The sequence below is a fragment of the Chamaea fasciata genome, unplaced genomic scaffold (genome assembly GCF_029207755.1).
Source record: "Chamaea fasciata isolate MVZ Bird 193981 ecotype frontalis unplaced genomic scaffold, bChaFas1.0.hap1 SCAF_5, whole genome shotgun sequence".
Taxonomy (NCBI): domain Eukaryota; kingdom Metazoa; phylum Chordata; class Aves; order Passeriformes; family Sylviidae; genus Chamaea; species Chamaea fasciata.
Window position 1 is genome coordinate 64,116,438 of NW_027094090.1, and position 25,594 is coordinate 64,142,031.

Here is a 25,594-nt window from a genome sequence, read left to right on the forward strand (position 1 = left end):
TACATCTCATCAACCCCTTGCTCAATCTGTGATCCTACTCTCTACCAAAACATCTCTCAGCACCAGCCCACGGGCTAAATATGCTTCATAAAATCCTCAAAACTGTCCCACAGAAAAGCCCCCCACCTAAGCACATGGCCAGGCAGTTGGTTGGCATGTCAAGATTTACTCCTCCAGCAAAAGTCAGGAATTTGTGAGTGCTTGGCCTCCATGTCCATCACAAGAGCAAGGCTACAATCCTGTAGAACAAAGCCACGTTGTTCATTTTGGCACTAAGTGCATCAATGTGCTTCCCACCCTTCTCACAAGTCACCCAGTTCTACTGGGACACAAGCTGGACCTTGGCTTTCTTCTGGAAAAAATGACACAATCTTAGTTTGGCAAAGGCTGAGGAACACAAGGAGCTTCTGCCCAGGAACACAGGGCAGAAGAGAAGGTATGTCTGTGCTACCAGTGCTGGGGATGTGTGAGCTCGTGCTCCTGACAAAATGACCTGCATTACCACCCCACCAGCTGCTGCTGTGAACCTGCCCCAGCTCAGGATCTGTAGGAGGGAACCAAGGAGATCCCCAGCGTGGATCTTATCTTTTGCATGAGATGTGGACAGTTGACACCTGGACTGGACTGAGCACCAAAGGTCAGTTCTTCCCAGGTGCCACAGGCTGGCAAAGCCCAGCTTGGGTGTTGGTGGGCTGCTTCAGCACCTGCTCTCTGCCCAGGGTGCAAAGAAAGCTGGAGAAGCCAGAGGTGAGGGAGAGCAGACCCTTGTGTGGGACATGATGATGGGTGGATGTCCTTGGTGGAAGGCGTAGAGATGGCGCTGCAGAGGGCTTCTTTGGAAGGATCCACTTGCAAAAACTCCCAAAAGAGCAACACAGCCTCACCACAGCAGTGATGTGTGTGTGCCCACCAATCTCAAGGGTGTCTGGGTCCCCTTGTAAGGGAGTGGGAACCAGCAGCATGGCGGGAGATGACACATCCCAGTTCTTTCCACAGCCTCCAAACTGTGATAGCATCAGAAAGTGCTCTGCACTTTCTTCCCCCAAATAGTGTAAGCCTCAGGGAAATGAGAGTGCCGAGCCCTGCTGAAACACCCTCCCATTTCAGCAGCTGATCCTGGCAGATAACAGACAGCTTACCAGGGTAGTTGCTCCAGCTGGCTCTCGGGTGGCAGACAGCAGCTCCCTAACAGAGCTCACTGCCACCTAAAAGTTTGGGGCACAAAGTGAAGGATGGCAGAAGTTACTGAAACCCCAAGAATGTTTTGGGGGACTCAGGGTCCTCAGTCAAGCCGTGGAGGACAGTCCCAGGCTGCACCAGCTCTGTCTCTGCCGGAAGGATGCATCCATGTTGGGGAATGATGAGCTGTGCCACCCACAGGACTCCCAGGGAGAGCAGCTACATGCCTGCCCAATGCAATTGTTTTCTCCAGCCCTTGCTGTCTGGTGGGGCCCCATTCCCCTTTGGAAAGGCCAAGTTGGTCTTTTGCCTGCCTTGGCTTCTGCTCAGCTGTGCTAATGCCTTGTGGTCCCATGTGCTTTGGAGGCTCTCCAAGCACGAGATGTGCTCCTAATACTGGCTCATGGTCTGGCTGCAGATGGATCCATTTGCCAAAGTAGATGCAATGCCCCAAGCAGGGTTTGTCTCAGGGAATAAAACCTGATGTGCTCACGCTCCCTGCCAGTCTCACCTCCTGAGCACCTCTGCTGCTGTTTCTGACATGTGTGGAGGCTAACATCACAGCCCACACCCTAGGTACCACTTCCCATACACACAAAAAAATACCAAATGGGTGTTTTCAGGCTTCTTGTCATTCCTGGCAGCAAAGCCTGTTCATGGCAACCCTTTTCTTTGGGATTATCATTCCACACTGGTTTTCACACACATTGCTCGCTGAAAAATGGCATGCAGCTGAGTTTCGGTCTCAAGGGTGTTGGAGGAGGACGTGCCTGTGTTCCATGAACATATTTCTCCTGAGCACTGTTTGTTGGAAGACCTGAAACCAGGATCTGGGTTGCTGCAACATGTTCAAACATAGCATCCACTTACAATTTGCATATTAAGTACCACAAACAAACTTCTGCCTGGCACATCTCAAAAGTCACTTTAACAAAAGACAAAAAAAGAGACAGCGAATATGCCTCAGCAGGTTTTTTCTAGGCTTGAAACAGGCTCAATAAATGTCAGGTTTCTAAGGCACCTCAAGGACACCAATTTGGGTATTGCAGCACTGCAGACCTGGTGGCCACAGTCAGGCAATAGCCGGCAGCTCTCCTGCTCTGGCATACCTGTGACAAAACATCTGGCCCTCATGCATGGAGCTACATTTCCTTTCCCTTGAACTTCCAGCACTAATGAGCAACACAGAAATAATCTTTGGCGTCATATTTTAGCACAATTATACCTTTCAATCCTGCAGTGGTGGTGTGGGGCTTAGGTTGCAGGCCCTCTGGAAGTCATTAGTCAATACCCAGACAAGCAGTGGCAATGTGTTCTCCTCTATAGTCAGCATTTGCTGAGCTTGCACCTCTGCTTTCAAAATTTGTCATTTCTCATAGGTTCTTCTTAGGTTTGAAGCCTTGCCTTTGGTGCCTGCACAACCTGAACAACACATGCTGCACCCCAACTCATTTTCACTTCTATCTTTACCTTTCCTTCTATTTCTTTGACTTGATTTATTTGAAGAAAACTGGAAATTCGTGCCACCAGTCAGAAGTTGATTTTCCACTTTTTTTTTTTTTTTTTTTTTTTTTTAATAAGAAGAATATTATCAGCTTCAAAGTCAGAGTTGTATGAGGTCCCTAATTGTACTTTATCTACAGCAGAACTTAAGGCTTGCTCCATTCACTGTCCAGCTCTGCCCAGTTTGCTGTTCCCCTCTGGCTCAGCAGCAATTGCCAGGCTTTGCTTAACCTGCCTTTGAAGCTCCTGGAAATACTCTACATGCAGCAACCCCCTGGTCCAGGCTATGTCATTGGGAGCAACCTCTCTGTGTCAAAACCAAGAACGTGCCTTCCTAAAGCGCTCCTTGACTCGCCTTTGTTGTGCTGCCCTGGGCCAAGTGCCCTTAAACTGAAGAGCAGATGGCCTGGAGCCTTCCCAACCAGTCACTGCCTGGCTGAGATTAATGATCTGCTAATGGTCCTACTCCAGCCTCACAGTCAGGATCCTTCATGTCCAAGGTAACCAATGGCTTTTTTGCTGTGCTGTCAGTATTTCCAGCATGGTGAGGTGAGGAGTCCTGCTGCCTGTCACCCCAGCAGACAGAGGAGTCAACCCTCATCAGTGGATGTCTCCTCACTGATCTCACATGCCAGAAGAGCACTTGAACAGTGCCAACCACCTCCCTGGGCTGACACAGGCTAATCCATGTTGCCTGTGGCCATGACCCAGCACCAAGCTCCCTCCCTGCCTTCCTGTCCATCCCACAGACACAGGGATACCACCCCACTGGCAGACCAGGAGCACTCCCTTTCGCACCAAGCGCTGCAAGGACCCCAGACTTTGCACCCCAAAAGCAAGATGGAGCCCAGTGTGAGCAGACAGAGGTGCAGGGGAGAAGGTGGGGATCATGGATTTGGGAACCTTTCAGGATGCACTTAGAGCAGTGTCTAACACATCCCAGCATCATTAGTGCAAGGAGTCATACCTGCTTCCCCAAGCTGTAACATCAGGCTCACCTGGATAAATCACTTGTCCAGATACCCTTTGATAACATTTGCAGGATTATCTTCACTACTTGGGAACATATTTCCATACTGATTTAATGAAGGCAGAGATTCTGGAGTCAGCAGGAGTTGGAGCCTCACAGATGGCTCCTAATCCAGGAAATTGGATGTGGTTGGAAATGTTTCAGCAGTCAAAGCTTGGGAGATCCTGCTGTGGCTCATTCCTGATGTGAGGCTCTGTGTCCACAAGATAATAAATCTGAGTTTAGCACACCTAATTCTTAGTTTAAAATACCACAGGCCACATAACATGAAGTGGCTGAACAGGTACAAAGGCTCTCTCTCAATGGAAAGATGCTGCAAATCACTGCAAGAGTAACTGCAGCCAAAACAGGCTTTTGCCAGCTGAAGAGCACTGTGTACAAGTGGGATTTGGACACATAGTCCACAGGTTTTTCAGCCAGGGTCTTTCCCATTCCTTCTAGATCATCAATCAGGATGCCCTATCTATTGCTGCACCCTCACTTGAAGATCTGGAGCAGATCTTCCCTCCTTTGCTTCAGACACTTGCCTGACTGGGTTTCTCTGCAGCTGCCAAACCACCTTATTTAGAGCCACCCCTCAGCTCAGTCCAGTGTTCCAACTCAACCCCACAGCTTGCATTAGCTGGACTCCAGCCCTCAAACTGAGGACCAGTTCAGATATGCTGAGGCATACCAGTGCCTATCAGTTAGACCAGAAGGCATGCTCTATATCAAAGCTACTTGAAATTATGAAACCCTCTTTTAGCAATCATGTTTTCCTCTTCAACCTAAGATGTATTACATCTTGGAGGCTGGGAGGTGTGAGGATGTCCATGAGGGAGGCTGTGATGTCAAGAAAATGTGCCATCTCAGCATAGAGAGATCAGTCTGGACTCTTTGAGTGTCAAGGAGAGTGTAGGAAAAAGGCTGAGGTCCTGCAAGAAGAGCTACAATGAGCACCATGAGCAGCCCTAGGGACAGACAGGGATGTCTGGGCCCTTGTATGGGAATGTTGGGTCACAGTCAGCACTGGCGGCTGGGTCCAGGGCTCAAAGGCATTAAAAGCTGGAGAACTGTCTGGCAGCGCTCACAAGGGCAATTCACACTTTCCAAGGACAAGTGAGCAGACTGTGCAAGGAAAGGCTAGAGAGAGGTTAGCAAGTTTCTCCCAGGAGGCACGTGACTGAAGCACAGGCCACACTGGAGGTGCCCACAATCAGGACCTGAGTGGGGTGCCTACATCTACCATAGTACATGCTTGGTGGGGTGTTTGCTGTGACGCCTGGGCTTGGACACCTGTGTTGTCTGTGAATTTGGTCTGTCTCTGTCATGGCAGCTGGCTCTTCTACATGCCCTTGTCCTGGCCCCATCCTGTCCAGGACACAACCCCAGTTTGCAGAAAGCAGGTGCAGATGCAAACACCACCTGCCTCCCCCTCACAGCCAGAGGTGAGACACTGCTACAGTCATATCCCACAGTCATTACTCCTCTCTCCACACTCATGGCTCCCTCTGGACAAGAGTTTGGCATGGACAAGAGCGCTGTTTGAAGCAACAGCATCATATCTACTCACTCTCTTTGGACTGAGCAAAGAAGACCAAGTTACAATGCAGATCAGTGACTCTCCCTCTAATACAAAGCTGGGATTTCAAATGTTATGCAGGAGAGCTCTCCTGGTGAGGAGAAGCAGGATTGGTGGAGGAAAAGAGCCCTGTCACAGTGTAGAGTTACCACACAAGCCCATGACAGCGAAGTCTGTTGTGATCTGTCTTCATCTTCCTCATCTGCATCCTTTGCAGATCGAATGGGCTGCTAAACTGCTGGCACATCCCCTGACTGGCCCACTGCACACTGATAAGGAAGGAGGTGACAGGCGGTGAAGATTGCCAGTTCTAGGCAGCCTGACTCTGCCCTTCTCAACCCACAGTGGCTCTTCCTACACCACACTGCTCCTGAAAATCACAGGCAAGCATGTCTGTGTCTCCAGTGTGGTGGAGTAGGTGTCAGTACACCTGGGGACACCATCCCTGCCTGGTGACACCAGGGTGAGCAGGGACCTTTCCTCCCCTCAGTTCAGCCATCCCTTGTGAAAGGTGCTGATGCTGGAGCTTTAGAGTTTGTCATCTCATCACAATGTCTCCAATCCAGAGGAAGGAAGACAGATGTGACATTGTCCTGATGGAGGTGGCCCATGGCCTACAGGCAATAGAACACCCCATGGCCCCCTTGCTTGTGGTATTAGCCAGCTATGCTAATGCCATTTAATTCAAGGTTTCATGAAAGCCAGTGGAGACACCTGGACTTCTATCAGACAAATACAGGCTGCTGGAGGTAAACTTAAGCTGATAACCTGAATTTCCTTGATGTGAATAGCCCTTTCAGCAAGTTCTCTGGAATGTTAGCCCCTCCGTCATTATCATCTCTTAGCCATTAGCTGGTTTCTTATCTCCCCAGCAGCATTTGGAGGAAGGTCCCTGGACAGACATAACTCAAGCACCTGGTGGCTCCTAAGGCTTGGTCATGGTGCCCAGATGCCAGAAATGCTGCAGAAAACACAGAACCTACCCCACAGCTTTTAAATGACCCCTTCCGCCTCAGTCTCCAAGAGAGCAAATATTTACACATTTCCCTCCCCCATCCAACAGTCCCTACCAGTCCAGCCCCCTAGACCATGGCTCCAGCAGCAGCTCGAGTACTTGAAGAGGTGCCTGGGTTTAGTCGCACAAAATCTTGGATTTGAAAGGAATTGATTTAATAACACACACATCCCAAGTAGAGGGAAGCTGACTCTATTTACTTTTTCTTCTCCTTGTATGGAACACTTCTCGTCATGCACCACATGATCCCTTGGTCAGGCTCAAGAGCAAAACCCTGAGGCAAGTGACCAGGAGAAAGGGGGAGCAGGCATGTCAGAGCAGAAAAGACCACTTTGGCCTTTATTCTAGCCCTCTTGTGTCATGGAGTAATTGGCAACCTGGCTGAAGTCTGGAGCCTGTTTCTGTCCTCCCCAGCAGGCAGGCAAGAGGGTCTCCCTGCTATCTCTGCTGGCATTGATGGCATCAACTGGAAATACTCAGTAGTGCCATCCTCAGGAGTCATAGGGGGTAATGGGGCTAGGGACTCTCATGTCCTCAGCCGAGGGGGAACTGATGGACCTCACAGTCATGGAAGAAAAAATTGTTTCAGAGAGTTTCAGTTCTGGGCCTCTTAAGGAAATCACAGAGCGTCTTGTGATTTAGAGACAAATATGCAAGACAAGGAGAGCTCTAAGCCACAGGCTTGGCACACTGCCTGATTTTTTCCCTCCTCTTTCAGTGTAATTACAGTTGAGCCATGTAATAATTGGGTAACTTTTTCCAAAGGAATCCTTTCACCCAGTGAATCATACTTGCCACAAAGAGAACACAGAGGCAGATAAAAGACATATAGATCCTATGGCTTATGGTGATAGAAGCATTTTCCCCCCATTCCCTTCTTCCTCAGGCCCCTAGATGTGCTCAGGGTAGAAGCAAGAGCCAGGCACAGCACTTTCCCAGATAATTTCTTCCCAACTTTCCAAGGCAGCTTCCTCCTGGCTTACTCTGCCCTGCAGCCAAGATGAACTGTACAGTTTTGAGGATTCCTATGGGTTCTGTAGAAAAAGGACTCTTTTGCCTTCTTTGGTTCCCATACCTACAAAAGTGGGTGGTAAAGGCTGGGCCAGCAGCTGGGCAGTCTCTGGGGACAGAAAAGATTCATAGTGCAGTTGGGTGACCCTGGGTGCAGCTTCAATCCTCTGTTACTGGGGCTTCACCTAGACCACAAAGAGTTTCTGAGGCATTATGTGTGCTCAGCGACATTTCTTCTTCTCCTGATTTAACTAGAATTGAAGAGCTCTGCCCTCACCACAGACCCTTCCTGCCAAGTTTCGAGCCATATGACCATTTTCCACATGGGATAAAAGCCTTGGATAATAAAACATTCATTGTAAAACTATTTTCCATTAGATTCATGACCACACAGAGCTGCATCTCCTCCTGGAGGGGCCCGCAGCCCGCTTCGAAGGGCTGCAATCAGCATCCTGTAGAAGAGGCTGGGTGAGTGTGGGAGGAGACACCTCTGTCTAATAGACCCTCCCTCCTCCCAAAACCAACCCCGGCCGCCCTTCCCCATTGGTGCATAGGGTGGAGAAGGGCTGGGACAGCTCAGCTCTCCATCTATTTAAGGGCAAGGGAGGGGCTCCAGGAGCTACTTGCTCGGGACCCTTGCATCTCAGTGGAGAGGAGCGTTACCCTGCAGCACCATGTCTTGCGTGAGTAGAGAAAGGGATGGGCCTCCTTTGCTGGAGGTGGGACTGTGGTGACTGTGTTGGCTGGGTGTGAGGGTGCTTGTGCTAGCTTGCACATCAGCTTCAGTGTCAGAGGGTCTGTTAGAGCTGGGTGCCTGCTACTGGTGAGGGATGATCCCTGCTGCATCCACTACAGAAGGCTGGCTGCTGTTTTGTGTTCTGGCAGCTGTGGTTCTTTTTTCCTGTAGGATCCCTTTGGGGCAGTATGTGTGGGGATCCTTGCTGGGTTGAGTCCTAAGCTGAGTAACCTGTTTTACTGGAGCTCTGCTCTGGAGAGGCTGCTGCAGTAACATTTATTGCTGTCAGAACATCTTCTCTGGGCAGCCTTGCTGCTTGCTTTCTGGCTGAAGTTTTCGTGAGTCATTGAATTGCTATTCTTCTCTTTCTTGGAAGGAATGTGCCTTACAGAACTGTTCTGTGAATGTCAAGGACTATATTCAAATACCTTAAGAGGTTAGAGAGGTTATCTTAAGAGCAGATATCAAGAGTATGGGGCCAGACTCTTTACAGAGTTGCCCAGCAACAGAGGAGGGGGCAAGAGGCACAAACTGAAACACAGGGAGCTGAGTATGAGGAAAAACTTCCTTACTGTGAGGGTGACAGAGTACTAGAACAGGCTGCCCAGAGAGGTTGTGGAGTCCGCTGCTCAGTCGATATTCAAAAGCCACCTGGACACGACACTCTGCAACCTGCTATATGTGAACCTGCTTTAGCAGGGGGGTTGGATTTGATCTCCATGATCCCTTCCACCCCTAACTATTCTGTGACTGCTAGGGAGATGCTTGTGTTAGAAGAGAGATTGAACTTCTTTGATTAATTTGCCTTTCATTAGGCAGAGGGTGATTAGGCAGAGATGGTCCCAAGAACAAGCTTATTTTTTAAGATGGGATAGGAAAAGATTTTCAGTGTTCTTGAGGTCTTGGCTCTGCTGTGATGAAAAGTGAGTACATGTGGGTTTGCCAGGATACTTTGGTACTCCTAGAGAAAAGGTGGGGGGCAGATGTCTCTGTAGAGCAGAAGAATGTTCTTGCAAATACTGAGACTACATTACAAAAAAAAAAAAGCTCAGGCTTTTGGGAGATGGGAAGCAAGGTATCTGAGTCCTTGGACCTGGGCAAGGCTTGCAGTTCAAACATGAACCAGGAGAAGGGAGCAGAATCTCCATCCCTGCCAGACTTGTGTGGGATGACATGAGACCCGCAAGGCACATGGGTGTGTTTGGGATGGGGTGGGTGTGATTGGAGTGTGCAGGTACTTACACTTCACTGCTGTGAAATACAGATATGTTGATGAGAGCAGCAGGAGAAAGATTAGGAAATCGAGCTCCAATCAAATGTACCATCTGATTGGGGTAACTTCTCTGGGGTGTCCTTGCTGTAATGCCCTAGGTCAAGGGAGCTTCCCTGTTTCTCCATGGATACAAAGCAAAGCATGTCTTGAAAGGCAGCAGGGAAAGCTGCCAAGTCAGAACAAGTGAGCCAGTAGGTACTGATCTAACATCTCTGCTTCCATGTACCCCAGGGACCAGTGTGCACCAACTTGGGTCTTAAGCCTGGCCAGCGCCTCACTGTCAAGGGGAAAATTGCACCAAATGCCAAGAGGTGAGTTGTGCTGTGCTGCCCAGGCACAGCCAAGGCACTGCACTGAGGGGTCTGCAAAAGGTGGTGGCAAAAGGACTCTGTCCCTTGGGTAGAAGAGGAGGAGGGGTTAACACCAGCAGTGCTTCCAGTGAGTCATCACCTAATGCATATTGCAGACACAGTACTGCCAGGGGGCTAAGCCAAAGCAGATGTGAAGTTCCAGCTGCACACGCTGGCAGTGACCACATCCTCTCTAGCGCAGGGTAAAGGAAATGGAAGCTGTGTCTGTACCGAGATTTGGTTTGAGACCCTCTGCTCTACCACATCCTCTCCCCTGCACAAAGATGGCCAGGAGTAGGGACATTTATGGTGCCCCAGTGGATTTGCCTCTCACATGGTGGTGGGAAAAGAAGGAAGAAAGGTGGTGAGCAGGCAGGTGGGCTTAAGTGGAAATGTACCCCTAAATGTGCAGGGATAGGGGTGCTGGATTTCCCAGCGAAGACTCTGCAGCAGCCCCCAGCCCTTGTGCAGGTCTGTGGCTGCCGGGGCCCCTTTGCAGGTAAGATGGAGCCTGTAGTTGCTGTTGCAGAACTAGAGGTGTTCCAGGAAACATGTCCCAGCTCTTCCCACTGCCTTTGAAGTTTGATACTGTCTGAGTGAAGCCTCCCAGGCTTTCTCTTGCCAAACAATATGCCTTCTCATCTGGATAAGAGGCCTGAAGGCAAGGTGGACACTAGGCTAGGAAACTTCCTCCCACTGCTGTTGCAGATACTTTGGGATAGCTATTGACATGGTTATTATTTCATCTGCCTGCAGGATGGGGAGAAGGTCGTGGCTGTCAGACAGGATGCAGCACTAGCTAACTGTTCAGGACTGAAAGGAAATCTATGGAAAGCAACTGACTTGTTGGGAGTTGGTTTGGGTGTATAACAACTCTGTTTAGGGCACTGTCTACTGAACCATTACTACTCTTGTTAAAAGCTTTGAGGAAATCAAGAGGTGTCTCTCCCCAGGATGGCACTCTGGAGCCTATCACCCTAGAAAAGTGCCCCTTACTGCTACAACACCATCTTTTTAGGGAAGCTGTATAATACAGCAAAGGGTTTCTCTTAGGCTACCCTCAGCTGGGCTTGAAGAAACAGACCCAGGGATGCTCATGGTAATGAGAAACATGCTACCATAGTGTGTATATATATATATATATATATATATATATATATATTTTTTTTTTTTAAGCTGTATTGATGTCTGCTTTTATTTTTTTTTTTTTCTCTGCAGCTTTGTGATGAATCTGGGCAAGGATGCTACCCTCCTTGGACTTCACTTCAATCCCCGTTTTGATGCTCATGGTGATGTGAACACCATTGTGTGCAACTCAAAGAAGGTGGAAGAATGGGGTGCAGAGCACAGGGAGACTATCTTTCCTTTCCAGAAAGGGGGCACAGCAGAGGTGAGGCACGAATATATTTATATATATATATTCTCTGTACTCGCTCTGGTGAAGGGAGGGTGTTTGGCACAGTACACCCAGCTGCAAACGCTGTCCCAGGGCTGTCTATACAGGAGGTGGCTGGCTTCTCCTGCTTGGCCAGTGCCCCTACTCAGAGCACTGATGGAGGGTGGGGATCAAATGTGCAAGCTCCATCTAGCTCAAAGATGTTACTGTTGAACAGAACAGGGAATGGGCGTCTCTTGGGAGACCAGAATAATATTCCTGCTGTTAATAAACAGGTTATTCTACTGAGCTTGTTCACCCTGTGAAGCAGAGGGTGGCACAGCAGTGCTGCAGAGGGGAGAGGCTTGAGGAAACCTTCTAACTTTTCCATTTGCCTTGCAGATCACTTTTGGTGTCAACCAAAATGATGTAACAGTCCACCTGCCAGGCCACCAGTTCACGTTCCCTAACCGGCTTAACCTCTCTGTCTTTGACTACTTTGATACACAGGGGGACTTCACACTCCAGTCCCTCAGCTGGGAATAACTTCTTCTGACGCCTCCATCTCAAAGATACAGAAAAAGCAATCAATAAATAAGAGTTTTGGTGTACTAAGTCTCAAAATCTAATCTGTTTAGTACCGTGAGTCCTCATGGGTTGGGCACCTTGCTGGGAGTGGGTGGATAGGGGTAGCCAGCTTTGCTTGAGTACCATAAGTGGATGCAATTGTCCCAGCCTTGGTCCTTGAAAGTCATGGATGAAGGTTAAAAGCCTGGGAAGACAGAAGGTTAGAAGTCCAAGGAGAATTGCAGGAGGAGATATTGGGCTAATTGTCACTGGGGGAAGAGTAAAAGCATCCCTTAAGGGAGGTCACCAGCTGTTGGGGTCTAGACCGACACCTTGCACTGCCTGAATAAATTAACTCTGTCCCTATCTAAACTAAGCACCCATGGTTGACATCAGATGGTATTGAGTAGCTGTGCTAGGTGAGCCTAGTGAGGAGAAAGTCCTCAACTGTGCTAGTTTTGGCTGCAGCCTCCTGTAGAGGCTGGTTCTACTCCTATATCTGCTTGGGACCTCTCACTGCTGTATGGAGACAGTAGAAAAGCTGCCTTGCTGGGTGTGGCAGAGCATGTAGAGGGTTCCTCATCCAAATCCTTTCTTCCACTAACTGCAGGAGCACAAAGTGTTGTGCTTTGGCACACGAGGGCAGTAACGTGGAGGTGTCTGGTTTTATTTTGCCCCTTGTGCTTTGCCTGTTCCTTCCAGAGCTGCGGGAGGCAGCAATGTCCAGCTGGAGTGCGGGATGCTAAGGATGTGTGCAGTATGATTTTGTTCCCATTTTACTTGGCCCAAATGAACCTGAGTACTTCTCAGTCTAAGCTGAGACTAGACTCTGAGGAGTCTGAGGCAGTCAGGCATGTTTGATGTTACTGCATAGCTGCCTCAGGGACTCTCTCAGTCTAATATTGCCTTGGCACTGCTGTTGAGCATGCTGTGCCCAGTGGGTATAGGAAAGGTGGGATCTGCCCTACCCACAGTGCACAGCAGTTACCAGGTTGGTCTGGGATTAAAGGCTTGGCCACAAGCAACACAAAGCACTAACAATTTGAGGTACTACAGGATTCCCTGCAGGCCAGGCTGGGCTAATACCTCACATTAAGCAGTTGCAGAGCAGCTGGAGAACAGGGACTTTCCCCTACAGTAGCCTACCTGCCGTTCTTATTTTCTAATTCAAGAGGCTCTTCCAGGTCCTGTGTCCTACGTACCTCTGCAGAGAGAGGCTGGGCTGCTAGGAATTGTGGGTCTGAGGAGGAGGAGAGATGAGAGCTTAGCTGAAATGTAGGAACATTTGGGGTGTACAAGCAACTTGAGGCTCTGCAGCTGGATTTCTCTTGAAGTCCTGTGTTCCTAAAGCCCAGCTGCTTTGGATGATCACATCACACTCTCTTTAGAGCTACATCTGTAATTGTAAACATGATACCTAGCATTGCCACCCTGTGCATAGGCATGGCAGGGGGACAGCATAGCTTGGGGACTCTTCCCATGGGGTGATAAGGATGAAACTATCCTTTCTGGAGAAGAGAGGTTCAGCAGTATGGGAATGAGCCATGCTAGGCTACATGGTCTCAAGGCAAGAGACCTGGCTCAGTTTACACAGTGATGTTGACACAGTCTGGCAGAGTGGGGTACATTTGGTGGGCCAGAGAACTGGGTATTTTCCTCAACAACAGCAGGGCCGTGGTGCTGGTGAAGGTACCATGAACTGTCATGATGCACACAGAGGAGAGCTCTCTCCTTGCAGCTTCCTCTGCTGGGCTGATCTTGAAAGCTGAGCAAATGTACTGGACTCCCTGGGCTGTACTATAGGGGAATCTCGCAATGCCTCTTAATTGCACTTGGCAATCTTTCTTAAGATTCTTCGAAGATTTTTTTTGTGACGGTTTCTTTTAGAAAGCTCAGAGGTAGCTTTACCACAGGAGTATGAAGTTTAGTGAGGTCTCCTGCTAGTGTGGCTGTTTTTTGAAGTGACTCACTGTTCTTGTGAAATCTATGACTCACTGTTGTCCTGACTTTGTTATGGCTTGGCCCGTTGCTAGCAAGGAGATGAGGGGGGGCAAAGGTTCCCCAGATGTATAATTTAGACACATTGAAGCTGACTGCTCCCTTCCACCCACTCCCCAGCCTTGTGCAAGGTAGAGGCTGGTGTGTGAGGGCTGAAGGCTCTGAGGATGGAGTCAGTATCCCTGAGACAAGCACTCTCCCTGCCCAGCTGAGCAGGATGAACAGCCATGCAAAGGGGAACAACACCAATGGAAGACACTGCATGCTGGCGTGGAAGGCGACACACTTTTATTTCTCAACATGACCCCAGCCAAAGGTCAGATATTCCCAGCCTGCTCACCCCTCGCTTTCCCTCACAGACCCCAACAACTCCCTTAAAGCCAAGGGGATGCTGTGGCTTCCCACAGCCTGCTGAGAGGGTGCTGCAGGCACCACGCCCATCCCAGCGTGGCCACAGCGCCGGCGGTAGCCACTGGCAAGCAGGGTGTAGAGGAAGGGGTTGACACAGCTGTTGCCATAGGCCAGGCAGGTGACACCAAAGTTAAGGTAGGCCTGGGCAGTGGGGCCAGTGCCCAGCCCCTCTCCCTGGTACAGCCCGGCCAGCTGCCAGGCCCAGAAGGGGAGGAAGCAGGCCCAATAGGCCACCACGATGGCAGAGATCCTGAAGAGGAGGTGCCGTGCAGGGGCCCGGCCGGCCACCGGCTGCCCTAGGCCCCAGGCCGAGGACTGGTACGCCCGGGCCAGGCGGGTGTAGACGATGCCCAGCACCGCCCCAGGTGCCAGGACACTGGTGGTGAACAGCACCGTCAGGTAGAGCCGGAAAGCTGATGGCGTCCAGGTGGGGATGCAGATGCGCTTGTGGAGGCGGTCCCCCTCCCGCAGCTGAGTCATCATCATCATGGGTGCTGTGAGCAGGAGCGAGAGGAGCCAGAGGATGGCACTGGCCAGTTTTCGGTAGGTGTTGCTGGCCCGCCTGGCCCGCAGAGGCTTGGCCACCGCCCAGTACCTCTCCAAGCTCATGGCGGTCAGGAGGAAGATGCTCGCATGCATGGTGAGGAGGTCCAGGCTGAGCAAAAGCCTGCAACCCACATCCCCAAAGAACCAGTCGTGGGCGAAGTAGGTGCAAACCACAAAGGGGATGGTGGAGATGTAGAGGAGGTCAGCCAGGGCCAGGTTGATCATGTAGACTCCCAAGGAGCCTGCTGAGCAGCCTGCCACCCTGCCAGAGGCCACTGCCACTGTGTAGATGTTCCCCACCATCCCAGTGAGGCACATGACCAGCAGCACTGCACCCAGCCGCCCTGTGACCAGGCTGTCCCCTCCCAGGACACTGCTGTCATCACCCCCACCACTGCTTTCCACCAAGAAACTTCCACCCTCGGGATCATCTCTAAGACTTGGGCTGATGAGAGAAGGGTTGTAAGACATCTTTGGGTAAGTTGGGCAAGAGCAAATCAAGTTCTCAGAGAGCTGTTCCCTCCTCCTGCCTTCCACCCTTGCTGTACAGGACACATCTATCCTTAACAGCAAAGCAGTCAAGGGAAGAATGGGGAGAGTTCATCAGACATAGACAGAGTGCTCCAGAGAAGTCTATTCCTCACCTCCAGCTGCCCAGTCCATTCTGCTGATGTTGTCCATCACAGGCTCTGTCCAGTTGTTTTCTTTAACCATGAAAGAGCCAAGAAAGGGACACTGCCTTTTCCTTCAATACCAATATGTGCAAAATAACCTCTGCCAGCCAGGAGAAAATGTCGCTTTTCTTTACTAGCTCGTCCTCTGCTGCTTCTCCAGAGTTTGCTGGGCCCGCAGAAACAGTGGATGAACAAGTAGATTTCTGCTCCCAAGTCTGTGTCAGTTCAGCTCAGACTTTGGAGAGGTGGGCCCTACCCCGCTTAACCAACTCCCTGAGAGCTGCCTTGACCACTGCATGGAGGAATGTGCCTGACTCACGGCTTCACACACTGGTGTGAATAGAGTTCCCAATTTATACTGCACTTTTAGCCAACAGCTGAGCCCCACTGGCTCCCTCCTCTTTCTGGCAGACATGCTTTATTCCCCCATACCTTCCTTCACCTTTATCCTACTCCATCTTCCTTCTTGTTCTTGTTTCCCTTTCTTTTTCCCATTTCTCCTTGTACAGTTGTCCTCATTTGAGACAGGAGACAACTGAAAGACAAGACTCCATAATATGGCAAGGAGGGTGGAAATCATCATGCTGTGGCTTTAGAAGGGAAACAAGGGCCAGCCCTGGAATTGCAATAGCCAGGGAGCAGCCACACAGCTCCCCCCAGCCAACCCAGGCTGAAAGAACCTGTCCCCTGCTCCCTCCCAAGGGCGTCAGGGCCCTTTGAGGTTTGGGTGTTGTGGATGTATTCCCCAGTTTGCAAACAGGCCCACCAGATGGTAGGACATCTCACATTTTCTGTCCTGACCCTTTTCCACCTGTGCCCTCAAGTCAGCAGCAAGCTCCTAAGGACTCAAACGACTGGCTATTTTAGACTCGGTCTTTTCTTCCTCTCCACAAAGACCATCCTCCTCCTCTAAGCTTCCTCCCCCCACCACGCCCCGCTCGAAGCCCCGGGAGCCTTAGGGCAGGGAGCAGAAGCCCATTACGTAGGCACCACCGCCTTCTAGCGAGACATCACCACATGACAACCATGCCGATGCTACCCTGCCCTTTCCTCACTCACGTCTCAGCCTCGTTGTCTCAAGGAAGACACGGTGGGACAGGATATGTGGAGCAGAGACAGATGTGCCATACTACATATTCTTTGGTGTTAGTTCAGGGTTTCAGGCCACTCCAGCCACTCTCTTTTGCATCATCAGCTTCATTGTGGCTGAGTCAAATGCCTCTGCTCATGTCCAGCAGTGGTAATTCAGCAGCAAACAGGAGGAGGAGGAGGCATCCCATCAGTAATCCCCTCACCGCGCATTGCACAGACCCTTGGTTTTCAGGAAAATCATGCTCCAAACTGGGAGAGATCAGCAAAATGCAGTGAAAAAATACTTTTAGGTGGATATTTCCATTGCACCATGGTAGCAGGGTGAGTGATACTTGTTCTCATCCAGGAAGTTGATGCTCCCAACAGATTGTGGTGGTCTTGGCACAGAGTGGGGTCCCCAGAGAAGCAGGGGGGCACTGTGAGTCTGCCCATTTGGCTCTGATGGGCATAATCACAGTCCACATGCTCCAGGAAATACAATGAACGGCTGTGGCTTTTTGTTTGATTGTCTGTGCTTTTTTCCAAGAAACAACCTCATACCTCAGCAGTTAACAGGTCAGCTAGTTTAGGAAGTTAAAATAAATTACAATGGGATTTTTTATTTATTTCTTTAGGAGCTAATTAAAATGCTGGTTGTCTCACTAATTCCAGTTAGCTCCCCTTAACAAATGAAATACCTTCTCTCACACTGCCTGTGTAAAACCGCAAACACATCAGATACTGCAGTCACCAGCAGAACTCAGCTACTCCTTCCAGCATATGAAACACATCCCTCCCAAGAGAGTTTTAAGAGATGTGCTTTAAGACATGAATCAAGGGTTGATTTAGTGTTTTAGGCTAACTCTTACTAATAGAACATGAACATACAGACTTCCCATTATACTACTGCATACAATGATATGTATGTGTGATATACAAGATAAACATTTGCAACGTGCAGGTCGGAATGAAAGTGTCAGGCCTTTGGCATACAGAGAATGAGGGAGCAGAGATCCATGTATTACTGTACTCAGACATCAACCCTAGGCTCTAGTAGAGACAGCAGTCTCTGAACTCCATACACCTAACTCCTCTCTGCAAGACCCAACCTCCCTCCATTGGTTTAATAGAGAGACTCAAGTTTAGCAGCTGATCTTCAGTGGCACAAATATTATCCCTCACAGTGTCTTCCCTAGGGCAGTATTCCATCTCCATCACTTTTTGTTACGTGTGTGCACACACATTATCCACATACCCAAATGTATGTCCACATTATTTTTGAGATGATCTCTTAACCTTCTCTGAAGCACTTGTTGGAAGGTCTACACACAAATGTTGCCGGAAGAAGCTTTCAAGCCCATTCATGGCAGAAGGAAAAAGGCCTCACATCTGGCTGTTAGGTTACATCTTTTATGTGACCTTTCTCAATCACCGCACTAACTGATCAAATATTTAGATGTTTCACATCTCTGTCACCAGCAGGTATATTTCTTGTAAAGGAACAGATTCTTTTAGTCCAGCAGCCCCTGTAACCTGCTGGGGTGCCTGGCTCCAGCCAGGCAGCTGTTTTCTTGCGTCAGGTGGGTGGCTGTCTGCAGTTTCATGCAGGAGTGGTGCTAGGTCCCATGCCCAACATAGTAAGTGCCAAAGTTTTCAAGGCCTGACTGACAGGCAAAACCTGTCAGCATCCAGTCAGATCACAGCAATTTAAGAGGGACAGGTTGTACTGAGAATTCAGACACACAAAATCTTGCACTTGAAAAGAAACAGCTTAACTGGGCCCTCAAGAAAACGTGGATATTCTGTGGGGGCAAAAGTGCTTCAAAAGGTGCTCCAAGAGCACTGTGTTTCTCTGATGTCAGTCTCCTCTCCTGTCCTACCCAATAGGACCAGGTAGAGTTGAATCATAGCGAGATTCCTGCATGGCTTCTTAGGATTTAAATTTGAAGTAGGCTTCAACTGTAGTGAAGAAAAAAGGTGGTGCATTAGGGCAATACCCTGAACGGGAGTGGCAGGTGGGGAAAGAAACAGCACCCAGGCACTTACTTGCATATTCCTGTGGTGTCATGGCCTGGTTGATGACACTAGTGAAGGCTCTCATCCAGTCCAGCTGGTCAGTCTCTGTCTCACAGGTGAAGAGGTAATCCCGGTCAGGGGTGACAATGGTGATACCGTAGTGCCAAGAGAAGTTGCCCTGTGTCCCTGAAGGCAATCCCTTCTGGACACTATATCCATTCTCTCCACTGCCCACAAATACCTCACCCTTAGCAAATGCGTCCTGCACATCAGGAGGGAAAGACAGTGATTTATGGAATCCCAGAAGAACAAGAGAATCATTACAGTGCACCTGAGGACAGGAGGAGAGTGTATGAGGACCAGGGATTTAGCAGCAAAAGGTTTTGGAGGTGGTCAGGGGATTCAGAGGAGCAATGAGTCTGTACTCAAAGGTAGTAGCGCAAAGGAAAACATAACACATGAATCTCAAGAGGTCTGAGAGAGGAACTTCTGCTTTCATCTCTCTGTGTCACCCTCTCATCACCACCTCTACACTGCTGCCCTCCCTGTTCCCATTGTTTACAGGCAGTGAAACAAACACAGAAAGCATGTGATGAACTAAAAGGGATAGAAAGAGGAAGACCTGGAGTCCATTCATAGGAGCTGGGAAACCTGCAAGTCACCCTTACTGCAGTGCACAGACTCTGTTTGCACTTTGACCCCGCCCTCAGCACCGCTGCCTGCAGCTGCCCGGCAGTCACATCTCCCTCTCACCAAAGGATCCTTGAAGTACATGAGTCTGCGGTGATCCAGAGTGAACCAGCGCTTCTTAAAAGCCTCTCTCTGCTGTGAAGGGAAGGGGTGACACGTATGAGGCGACAGTGCCCTCTGCTGCAAGCAGTGCGAATGGATAACCCAAACTCATCCCAACCACCTGAAGCAAGCCCCTGCCTTAACAGCAACCTCCTCCTCGCCCTTTCTGAGCTGAGAGTGGGGGTCAGTATCGGGTTATTCAGTCCCAGCTGCTGTCCCCAACTCCTGAACTTTGATGAAGGACCCCAGAGTTGAGAAAGGAGAAATCTGGACACTAAATACCTGTAAGGTCACTCACACACAGACACATGCAGAGATTGTCGCTCTGGGAGAAAGCAGGGACTCTGGCTTCATCTACTTTCACATGTGTCCTTCCCCTTCCTTTTATTCTCCCCTCCCTTGGTGCATGCACACTGTTCCCACGGGTGTCTAAAGAGTCAGGGGGGAATGAGGAAACAGCAGGAGAAAAACATTGACGTAGGGAAAGCCAGTGGTGCTGCGGCAGGCCCCTGTTAGATTTTTTTCTACCAGAGCAGCTCACCTTGGGACCAGTCTTCTCCATGTATCCCTCCTTCAAGAAGTTTCTGGTCAAACGATTTTTAATCTGGCAAAATGGCAAGAGCAACATTCACTTAGTTGTGCCTCTTTGCTATTCGTTTCCCTCCCCCACCCTTCTAATTCCCCCAAGTTCAGTCACCTTCTAAATTTGTATTTCCCAAACTGCCTAGCTAGGCATCACTTCTGCCTCCAAAATGCCCAGAAACAGCAGAGAGCAGTTGTTTTCTGACCACCACAGACCCTTTTAAAAACACCTTCTCATCCCTCTATCTTTACTTTGCAATTTTCACTTCAGTACCTGGGGTTTTAACAGTAACTAATGAGCTCTTCTCTCATAGAAGCAGTGGGAGACTCGGAACCGCGCTCCAGTGCTGCCTTACCTCATTATCACTGGCAATGGGAAATGCTACCTTCAGGTAATGGAACTGCACAGAGCGGATGGCATTGAACCAGTCCACTATCTCCTGAGGGTGGAACAGGACAGGACAGAAATCTTAGCCAGAGCAACAGTGAGCCATATAAATGCACCCAGCTGCACACAGCCCCGTGTTAACTACAGTCAGCTCTCCCTCCAAAGCATCTCCCTCACACGCACGCAGCCAGCACGGCTGCCCCATTCCCCACATGCACAGGCAGCACATCTTCTATAGAACTCCTCCCACACAAACCAACTCAGCCAGTGCTCCTGCCCTGCTCCCTGCAGCAAAACTTTCACAGATACACAAACACAGAGCCAGAACCCCCACCCCATTACCTACAGCAACTCACATTCACACACTCCATCCTACCCATGCTTCATCCTATTTAATATCAGCAGTTCCTCAAAGCACCTCAATGGCTTTGCAGTGTTTGATGCAAAAACCAGATACCTTTCCACTTTCATGGTAGACAAATATATTCCTGGTCTTATTGTCTTTGAGATAGGTGATCTGCAGGCCATTGGGGTTCCCAATCTTCTCTGGTTGGAACGTAGCATTGATGACATCTATTTTAACATTAATTTTGGGTTCTTTGGCCTGAAAACAGAAAGGCATTGATCATGCATGAGCAATCCTAGAAGGAAAGAGACCTGAGCTACTGACTAAGTGGAGTAAGGCAGGGTCAGAGGCCTGATGCAGGTGGAGAACCTTGTACTTGGCCTTTTTAAACCTTCTGAGGTTCATATCAGTCCTCTTCTGGAGCTTGTCCAGGTTCCTCTGGATGACATGTCCTGCTTCTCCCTACCCTGAACCATTCCCTCCCTTGTGACAGCATTTTAGCCCTTGCCCCACTCATTTCAGAGAGACAAACGAGCAGAAAAGTAGCCCTCCTCAAAACCAACCAGAGAAAAAATTTTTGCTAACTTGGCTTACAGTGGGGTGAGGTTGGTTCCAGGAATGGTGCAGGATTACACATCCAGGCAAATGGATAAGAGTGAAGTGAAAGATCAGTTCTTTTCTCAGTAGCGAGGGAAGCACAAAGGGAGAGCATGAGGAAAAGTCACTCTAACAGCAGGAACAGGACCCTTCTCCTTAGTGATATGTTTTGTTATCATCCCTGAGCTGGGATGAGCAAGGCAACCTCAGAAACATGTAGGAAATCAGAACACCTCTGTGACCCCGCTGCTCTGGGTGGGGTACGCACTGAGGTGGGAGCTGACCACCATACTCACATCCTGCTTGGTGAAATACTTCAGACATCCCTCTCTCTCAGACAAGAGGAACTTGCGGGGTAGGAACTGCCCGTTGTCTCGACCTCGCTTCCAAAGGATGCCTTCCTTCACCCCTTGGAGCAGAAAAGCCACTTATAATAGCATTCCCCCACAGGCGTGATAGGCATCAAAGAGCTGCATGCAGCCTGGGGCACAGCCACCCCTCTGGGTCAAAGAATATGATGGACTATTGCTGAGAATAAACACTTCAGATGTTTCACCTCTGATTTACAACTAGAGACGGTGGTGTTCCCATGTTTGCAGTGCAGATAAGCACTCACCAAAATATATTCCCAGATTCTTTCCACCTCCTAGTCCTGCTCCCACTACTACCTCTGACAGTGTGAGAGCTGTCTCCTGTGAACACTAGAGTCCTGACCCATGCAGACTCTCGTGTGGGACCAGAACTCTTCCCACTTGGCTCTGCAGGGCCTTGGGCTCCAATGCCCTTTGTCACAGGACTGGCAGTGCCATTTCAAGGACAACTGCCATGGTTAGATGAGGTGCCATGCAGCAGGACAGGTATTTCTTGGTGTAGATGTCTGTCTCCACCAAAACATCAAATGCCTTTGAAAAATGCCACCTGGTAACAGCAGGCTTTTAAGCTACCTCTGGCAGTGCCAGCCTATGCTGTCCACAATTTAACAGCCCCAAAACTAAGCCCTGTAAGTACCAGTTGGGTTCTCAGGCATACTTGTGGGATTTGCAACACTGACAGCTCATGATGCTCAGAAGTTTTCAGCAAAGGCAACAAGCAGGATGTTTTGATGCTGTGTTCTGCTCTTACCATCAGAATATGGCAGCTGTTTTCCTGGCTCAGTAAATTCTTTGCGTTCATATTTTGCCCGTATCCACTGTTCTCTCAGCACCCTATGGAGAGAGGTGACAGGTAGGTCAGAAACGAACTAGAGGAATTAGAGGAACAGAGAATTGCCCTTCCCCCTTTTCTTCTGTATGCAGCAACTTACTGGCAGTCATTGTAGGTTGGCTGGTAATAGTAAATAGGGATGTGAGCTTCATATATGGCTTTAGTCACAGCATTCCCATGCTTGGCCAGAAACTGCAGAGTTAGACAGAGAATTAGTGCCTTGCCTCTGATGCAGACTCATGTTGGACCTTTTCTTTCCTGACCCACTACAGAGCTAGATGCACATCAAACTCTAATAGAGCATTCTCTTTCCCCTCCATTGCAACATCCCAGCAGTCTGGCTGCAGGAAGGTGGGTCTCAAAGGTCTCATCTACTCTCAGACATTACGGTGATTGCACCTGAATCAACAGAGTGCCGTAAACGTCACTTCCGTAAGGCTGGGTGCACACACGTTCAGTGGATTTGCTGCCATATCCCACATCTCCTGGAGAGTTTGACAACAGCTCTGCAACGCCATCTGGAAGGACATTCCAACCTCTTCCAAAGAGCAACAAGATGCAGATTATTTTCTTTGCATCTCCAGAAAATATTTTCAGTCCCCTGAAGATTAGTGAGTTGAGGGGGCTGTAACAGGGAGAAGTCAAGTGCCATTTTTCTCAAGAGATCATATTATATCTGGAAACTTTTCTTGGAGAATGGAATTGCCCAAGATTTTCCCCTTGGACTGCTGAAATCAAGAGGAGACATTGAGGCTGGATGGTCTTCGCAAGTGGAAAACAAGTAATCTGAAGCAACAAAGACCCTAAACCTTAGTAAGATACACTGCAAGAGCTCTGCATTTGCCATAAAATAAGGACATGAGGAGACACATAATAACAGGACATGAGGAGACACATAATGTGGGAGAGATACCCTCTCCCAGTGGGTTGTGGGGAGTTATCCCTCATTATCATTAGTAGAAAAGAGATTGATTAAACCAGATTACATTCCAACTCTGTGAGGTCAAAGGACTAATTTTGCCAGGACACTGAGTGTGTAGCCTAGTCCAAACCACCCTCCATACACATGGGGATAAAGATCTCACCTGCACCTGAGCATCATCCCAGTAGTCCATCTTCAGGGACTTGACTTTGCTGATGCTAGGGATATTGCGGTGAATTCCTGAACAGCTGAGGCATATAAAGACACCCAAAGTAGAGGATGCCCAGTCAGGATCTGAGAATATGGAAAAGCGTATAACTAGAAGTGGTGAATATCCCTGGGAGATATATCTCACCTGAGAATGTAGTCCTGAGAAAGAACAGAGCTGGTGACCAGAGTTTCATCCGAGCTGAGTAATTAACACCCAAGGCATGGATGCCAGGCAGGAAAAAACACAGCTATTAGTCTCTCATTCCCTGTTCCAACCACTTTCACTGAATTTTTAATGACCTATATCTTGGAAAACCCCAAAGTCCTCTGTGAACTCCCTTTGTGTAAAGGATCACCCAGACGAAAATGAAACCACCTCTGGGAAAAGACCCCAGGAGTTGTTTAGTGCATCACAGCAAATCCCGAACAGTGTTTAGCTCAGGAAGTGGAAAACAACCTTGAATCTAAAACTTTCCTGGAATAATTAAATAGGGCAAAAAGGTACTTATTTGCCCAGTCTTAATTTGGTTTGGGTAGTACACTCCTTTTGGAGGTATATGATGGGTGTTTTTAGCAGGACTTGTAGGACCTCAAACTGGGTACCTTTCTGAGAGGGCAAGCCCTTCAGTAAATGAAATTTCCTAGGCAACTGTGTCAGGTTGTCAGTTCAGAGCTGAGTCATGGCAGAGACAATGCCCTCCTGAATCATCCCTTCATTCTGAAGAAGTCAGGATTTCACTGAGAGCTTTCCTGTCAGGTCCTGGCTGGGCATGACCTCGATCTGCATTTGAGATCTGACGTGACTACAACCCACGGTGCTGCAGCTTTGCAGTCCCTGCTAATCTAGCACTCCCACTCCCTGTCTTTCCCACCAGTGGTATGGCAGCATCTTCTCCCTCCTCCCTTACCAGCCCACCTCCAGGGAGAGGAAACGAATACCCAGAGTGATGCCTCCCCTTTCTTTCCACCCCAGGCTCCTGTGCAATCCAGATAGCCAGCACTAAGTGGCTGCGAGAGATCAGCCCCAGCTCCCAGCTTCCAACTCTTCCTCCAGCATCCTTCAGGGACTCACCTGGCTTCCCGCAGTCCGCACACAAAGAGTTTTCTGTTCTTTTCCACACTTCCTTCAGGGCCTTCATGCTCCTCTCGTTTCCAACAGCCATCACCTCGGAATGGTGTCCCTCCAGGCAGGGCCAGCAGGGAAGCTGCCTGCACCTTATGCACCTGCAGGCCAACGCACTGCGTAATCCAGGAAAGAAGGAGCCACCAGAGAAACAAGCTCTGGCAGAGGGAAAAGAGAAAGGCAAGAGAAGCCTAAGGTTAAGGTTAATGGAAAGGGTACAGAGGCCTGTCGGTGCACCTGAGCTGGCTGAACACAGGCAGGGGCAGAGAGGCTGAAGTGCACTCAGACTGTGCGTGAGGAGTGATGAGGAGGAGGAGACCTGCCCCATGGGCGTGGAGGGAAGTGCAGCAATTAACCACAGAACTGGTTTTTCCGCATTTCTCCTGGTGAAAGGACAGGCCAGGAAAAGAGCACAAGTAGCAAGCAAGCTGATAAAGGAAAGCTGGCTGTGGACAAGTGCCTGCCAGGCTGTGACAGGAGTCCCGTCAGGGCTCATCATGCTCTGTGGGCTGGGGGGTGCTGGCTTTGCCTGCCGCCACAACACTTCACAAGCTTCCCCCGAATTCAGATGGCCACCACGCAGGCATTACACCCATTTTTAAGGCGAGAACAGGGGAGCAATAAAGGTTCAGGAGCTCAGCCAATGTCACTCTAAGCCATGTGAACATGGCAGTCTTGATACCCCCACCAGCTCATGCCGGTACCTCTCTCCACTACAGAAATCATGGCTGTCCAGCCAGACGCTGTGACTAGGACACAGCATCAGAGCCGAGACCCATCACCTCAATTGCCTCCCCCGGGTAAGAGGAGCAGCACATGCTCTGCTAACACCAAGAAAAAACAATAGCTTGAAATAAGCTCAGAGCTCTGTTGCAGAATGCTCAGTTGAAGAACTGCAAGTGTTAAATACTCAGAAGAGTGACATTAATTAAAGAGATGTAGATGCAAAACACTCTGGAGTGTTAGAACGAGTCTTGGGCTGTGAGATCGGGTGCTACACTGCCATGCTCTCCGCACAAGGCAGCGCCACAGAATCTTTTGCTGGGAGGAAGCTGGAGTGTAGCCGCCGGCTCCCATGCCTGAAGCAAACCCCATCCACCCCAGGCTGGGCGCTA

At 49.5% G+C, this 25,594-nt stretch overlaps 3 protein-coding genes across 10 annotated transcripts; 1 reads left to right on the forward strand and 2 right to left on the reverse strand.

Annotated features, from left to right (window-relative positions):
* Positions 1-7,878: 7,878 nt before the first annotated feature.
* LGALS1 (galectin 1) lies at positions 7,879-11,644 on the forward strand. Its single transcript, XM_066184078.1, has 4 exons — positions 7,879-7,982; positions 9,540-9,619; positions 10,877-11,048; positions 11,436-11,644. The coding sequence occupies exons 1-4, from the start codon at positions 7,974-7,976 to the stop codon at positions 11,577-11,579; spliced, it is 405 nt and encodes a 134-aa protein (XP_066040175.1). The 5' UTR covers positions 7,879-7,973; the 3' UTR covers positions 11,580-11,644.
* A 2,243-nt stretch (positions 11,645-13,887) lies between these two features.
* Positions 13,888-15,041, reverse strand: LOC136289863 (urotensin-2 receptor-like). The gene has a single exon (XM_066184086.1). It carries the CDS (start codon positions 15,024-15,026, stop codon positions 13,935-13,937), a length of 1,092 nt encoding a protein of 363 aa, XP_066040183.1. The 5' UTR covers positions 15,027-15,041; the 3' UTR covers positions 13,888-13,934.
* A 3,132-nt stretch (positions 15,042-18,173) lies between these two features.
* LOC136289862 (arf-GAP with dual PH domain-containing protein 1-like) lies at positions 18,174-25,246 on the reverse strand. Of its 8 annotated transcripts, none has more exons than XM_066184084.1 (12): positions 24,717-25,246; positions 24,429-24,580; positions 23,310-23,440; positions 22,325-22,416; positions 22,144-22,226; positions 21,318-21,430; positions 20,536-20,682; positions 20,047-20,130; positions 19,650-19,712; positions 19,070-19,141; positions 18,347-18,578; positions 18,174-18,259 (listed from the first exon to the last, which is right to left on the reverse strand). In XM_066184084.1, the coding sequence occupies exons 2-12, from the start codon at positions 24,517-24,519 to the stop codon at positions 18,231-18,233; spliced, it is 1,137 nt and encodes a 378-aa protein (XP_066040181.1). In that variant the 5' UTR covers positions 24,520-24,580; positions 24,717-25,246; the 3' UTR covers positions 18,174-18,230. The 8 variants fall into 8 exon arrangements, 6 of the variants coding, with proteins under 6 accessions (XP_066040181.1, XP_066040179.1, XP_066040177.1 ...); XM_066184082.1 differs by having other exon boundaries at positions 18,347-18,421; positions 18,563-18,578; positions 24,429-25,246; XR_010720885.1 differs by having other exon boundaries at positions 18,347-18,421; positions 24,429-25,246.
* Positions 25,247-25,594: the final 348 nt, after the last annotated feature.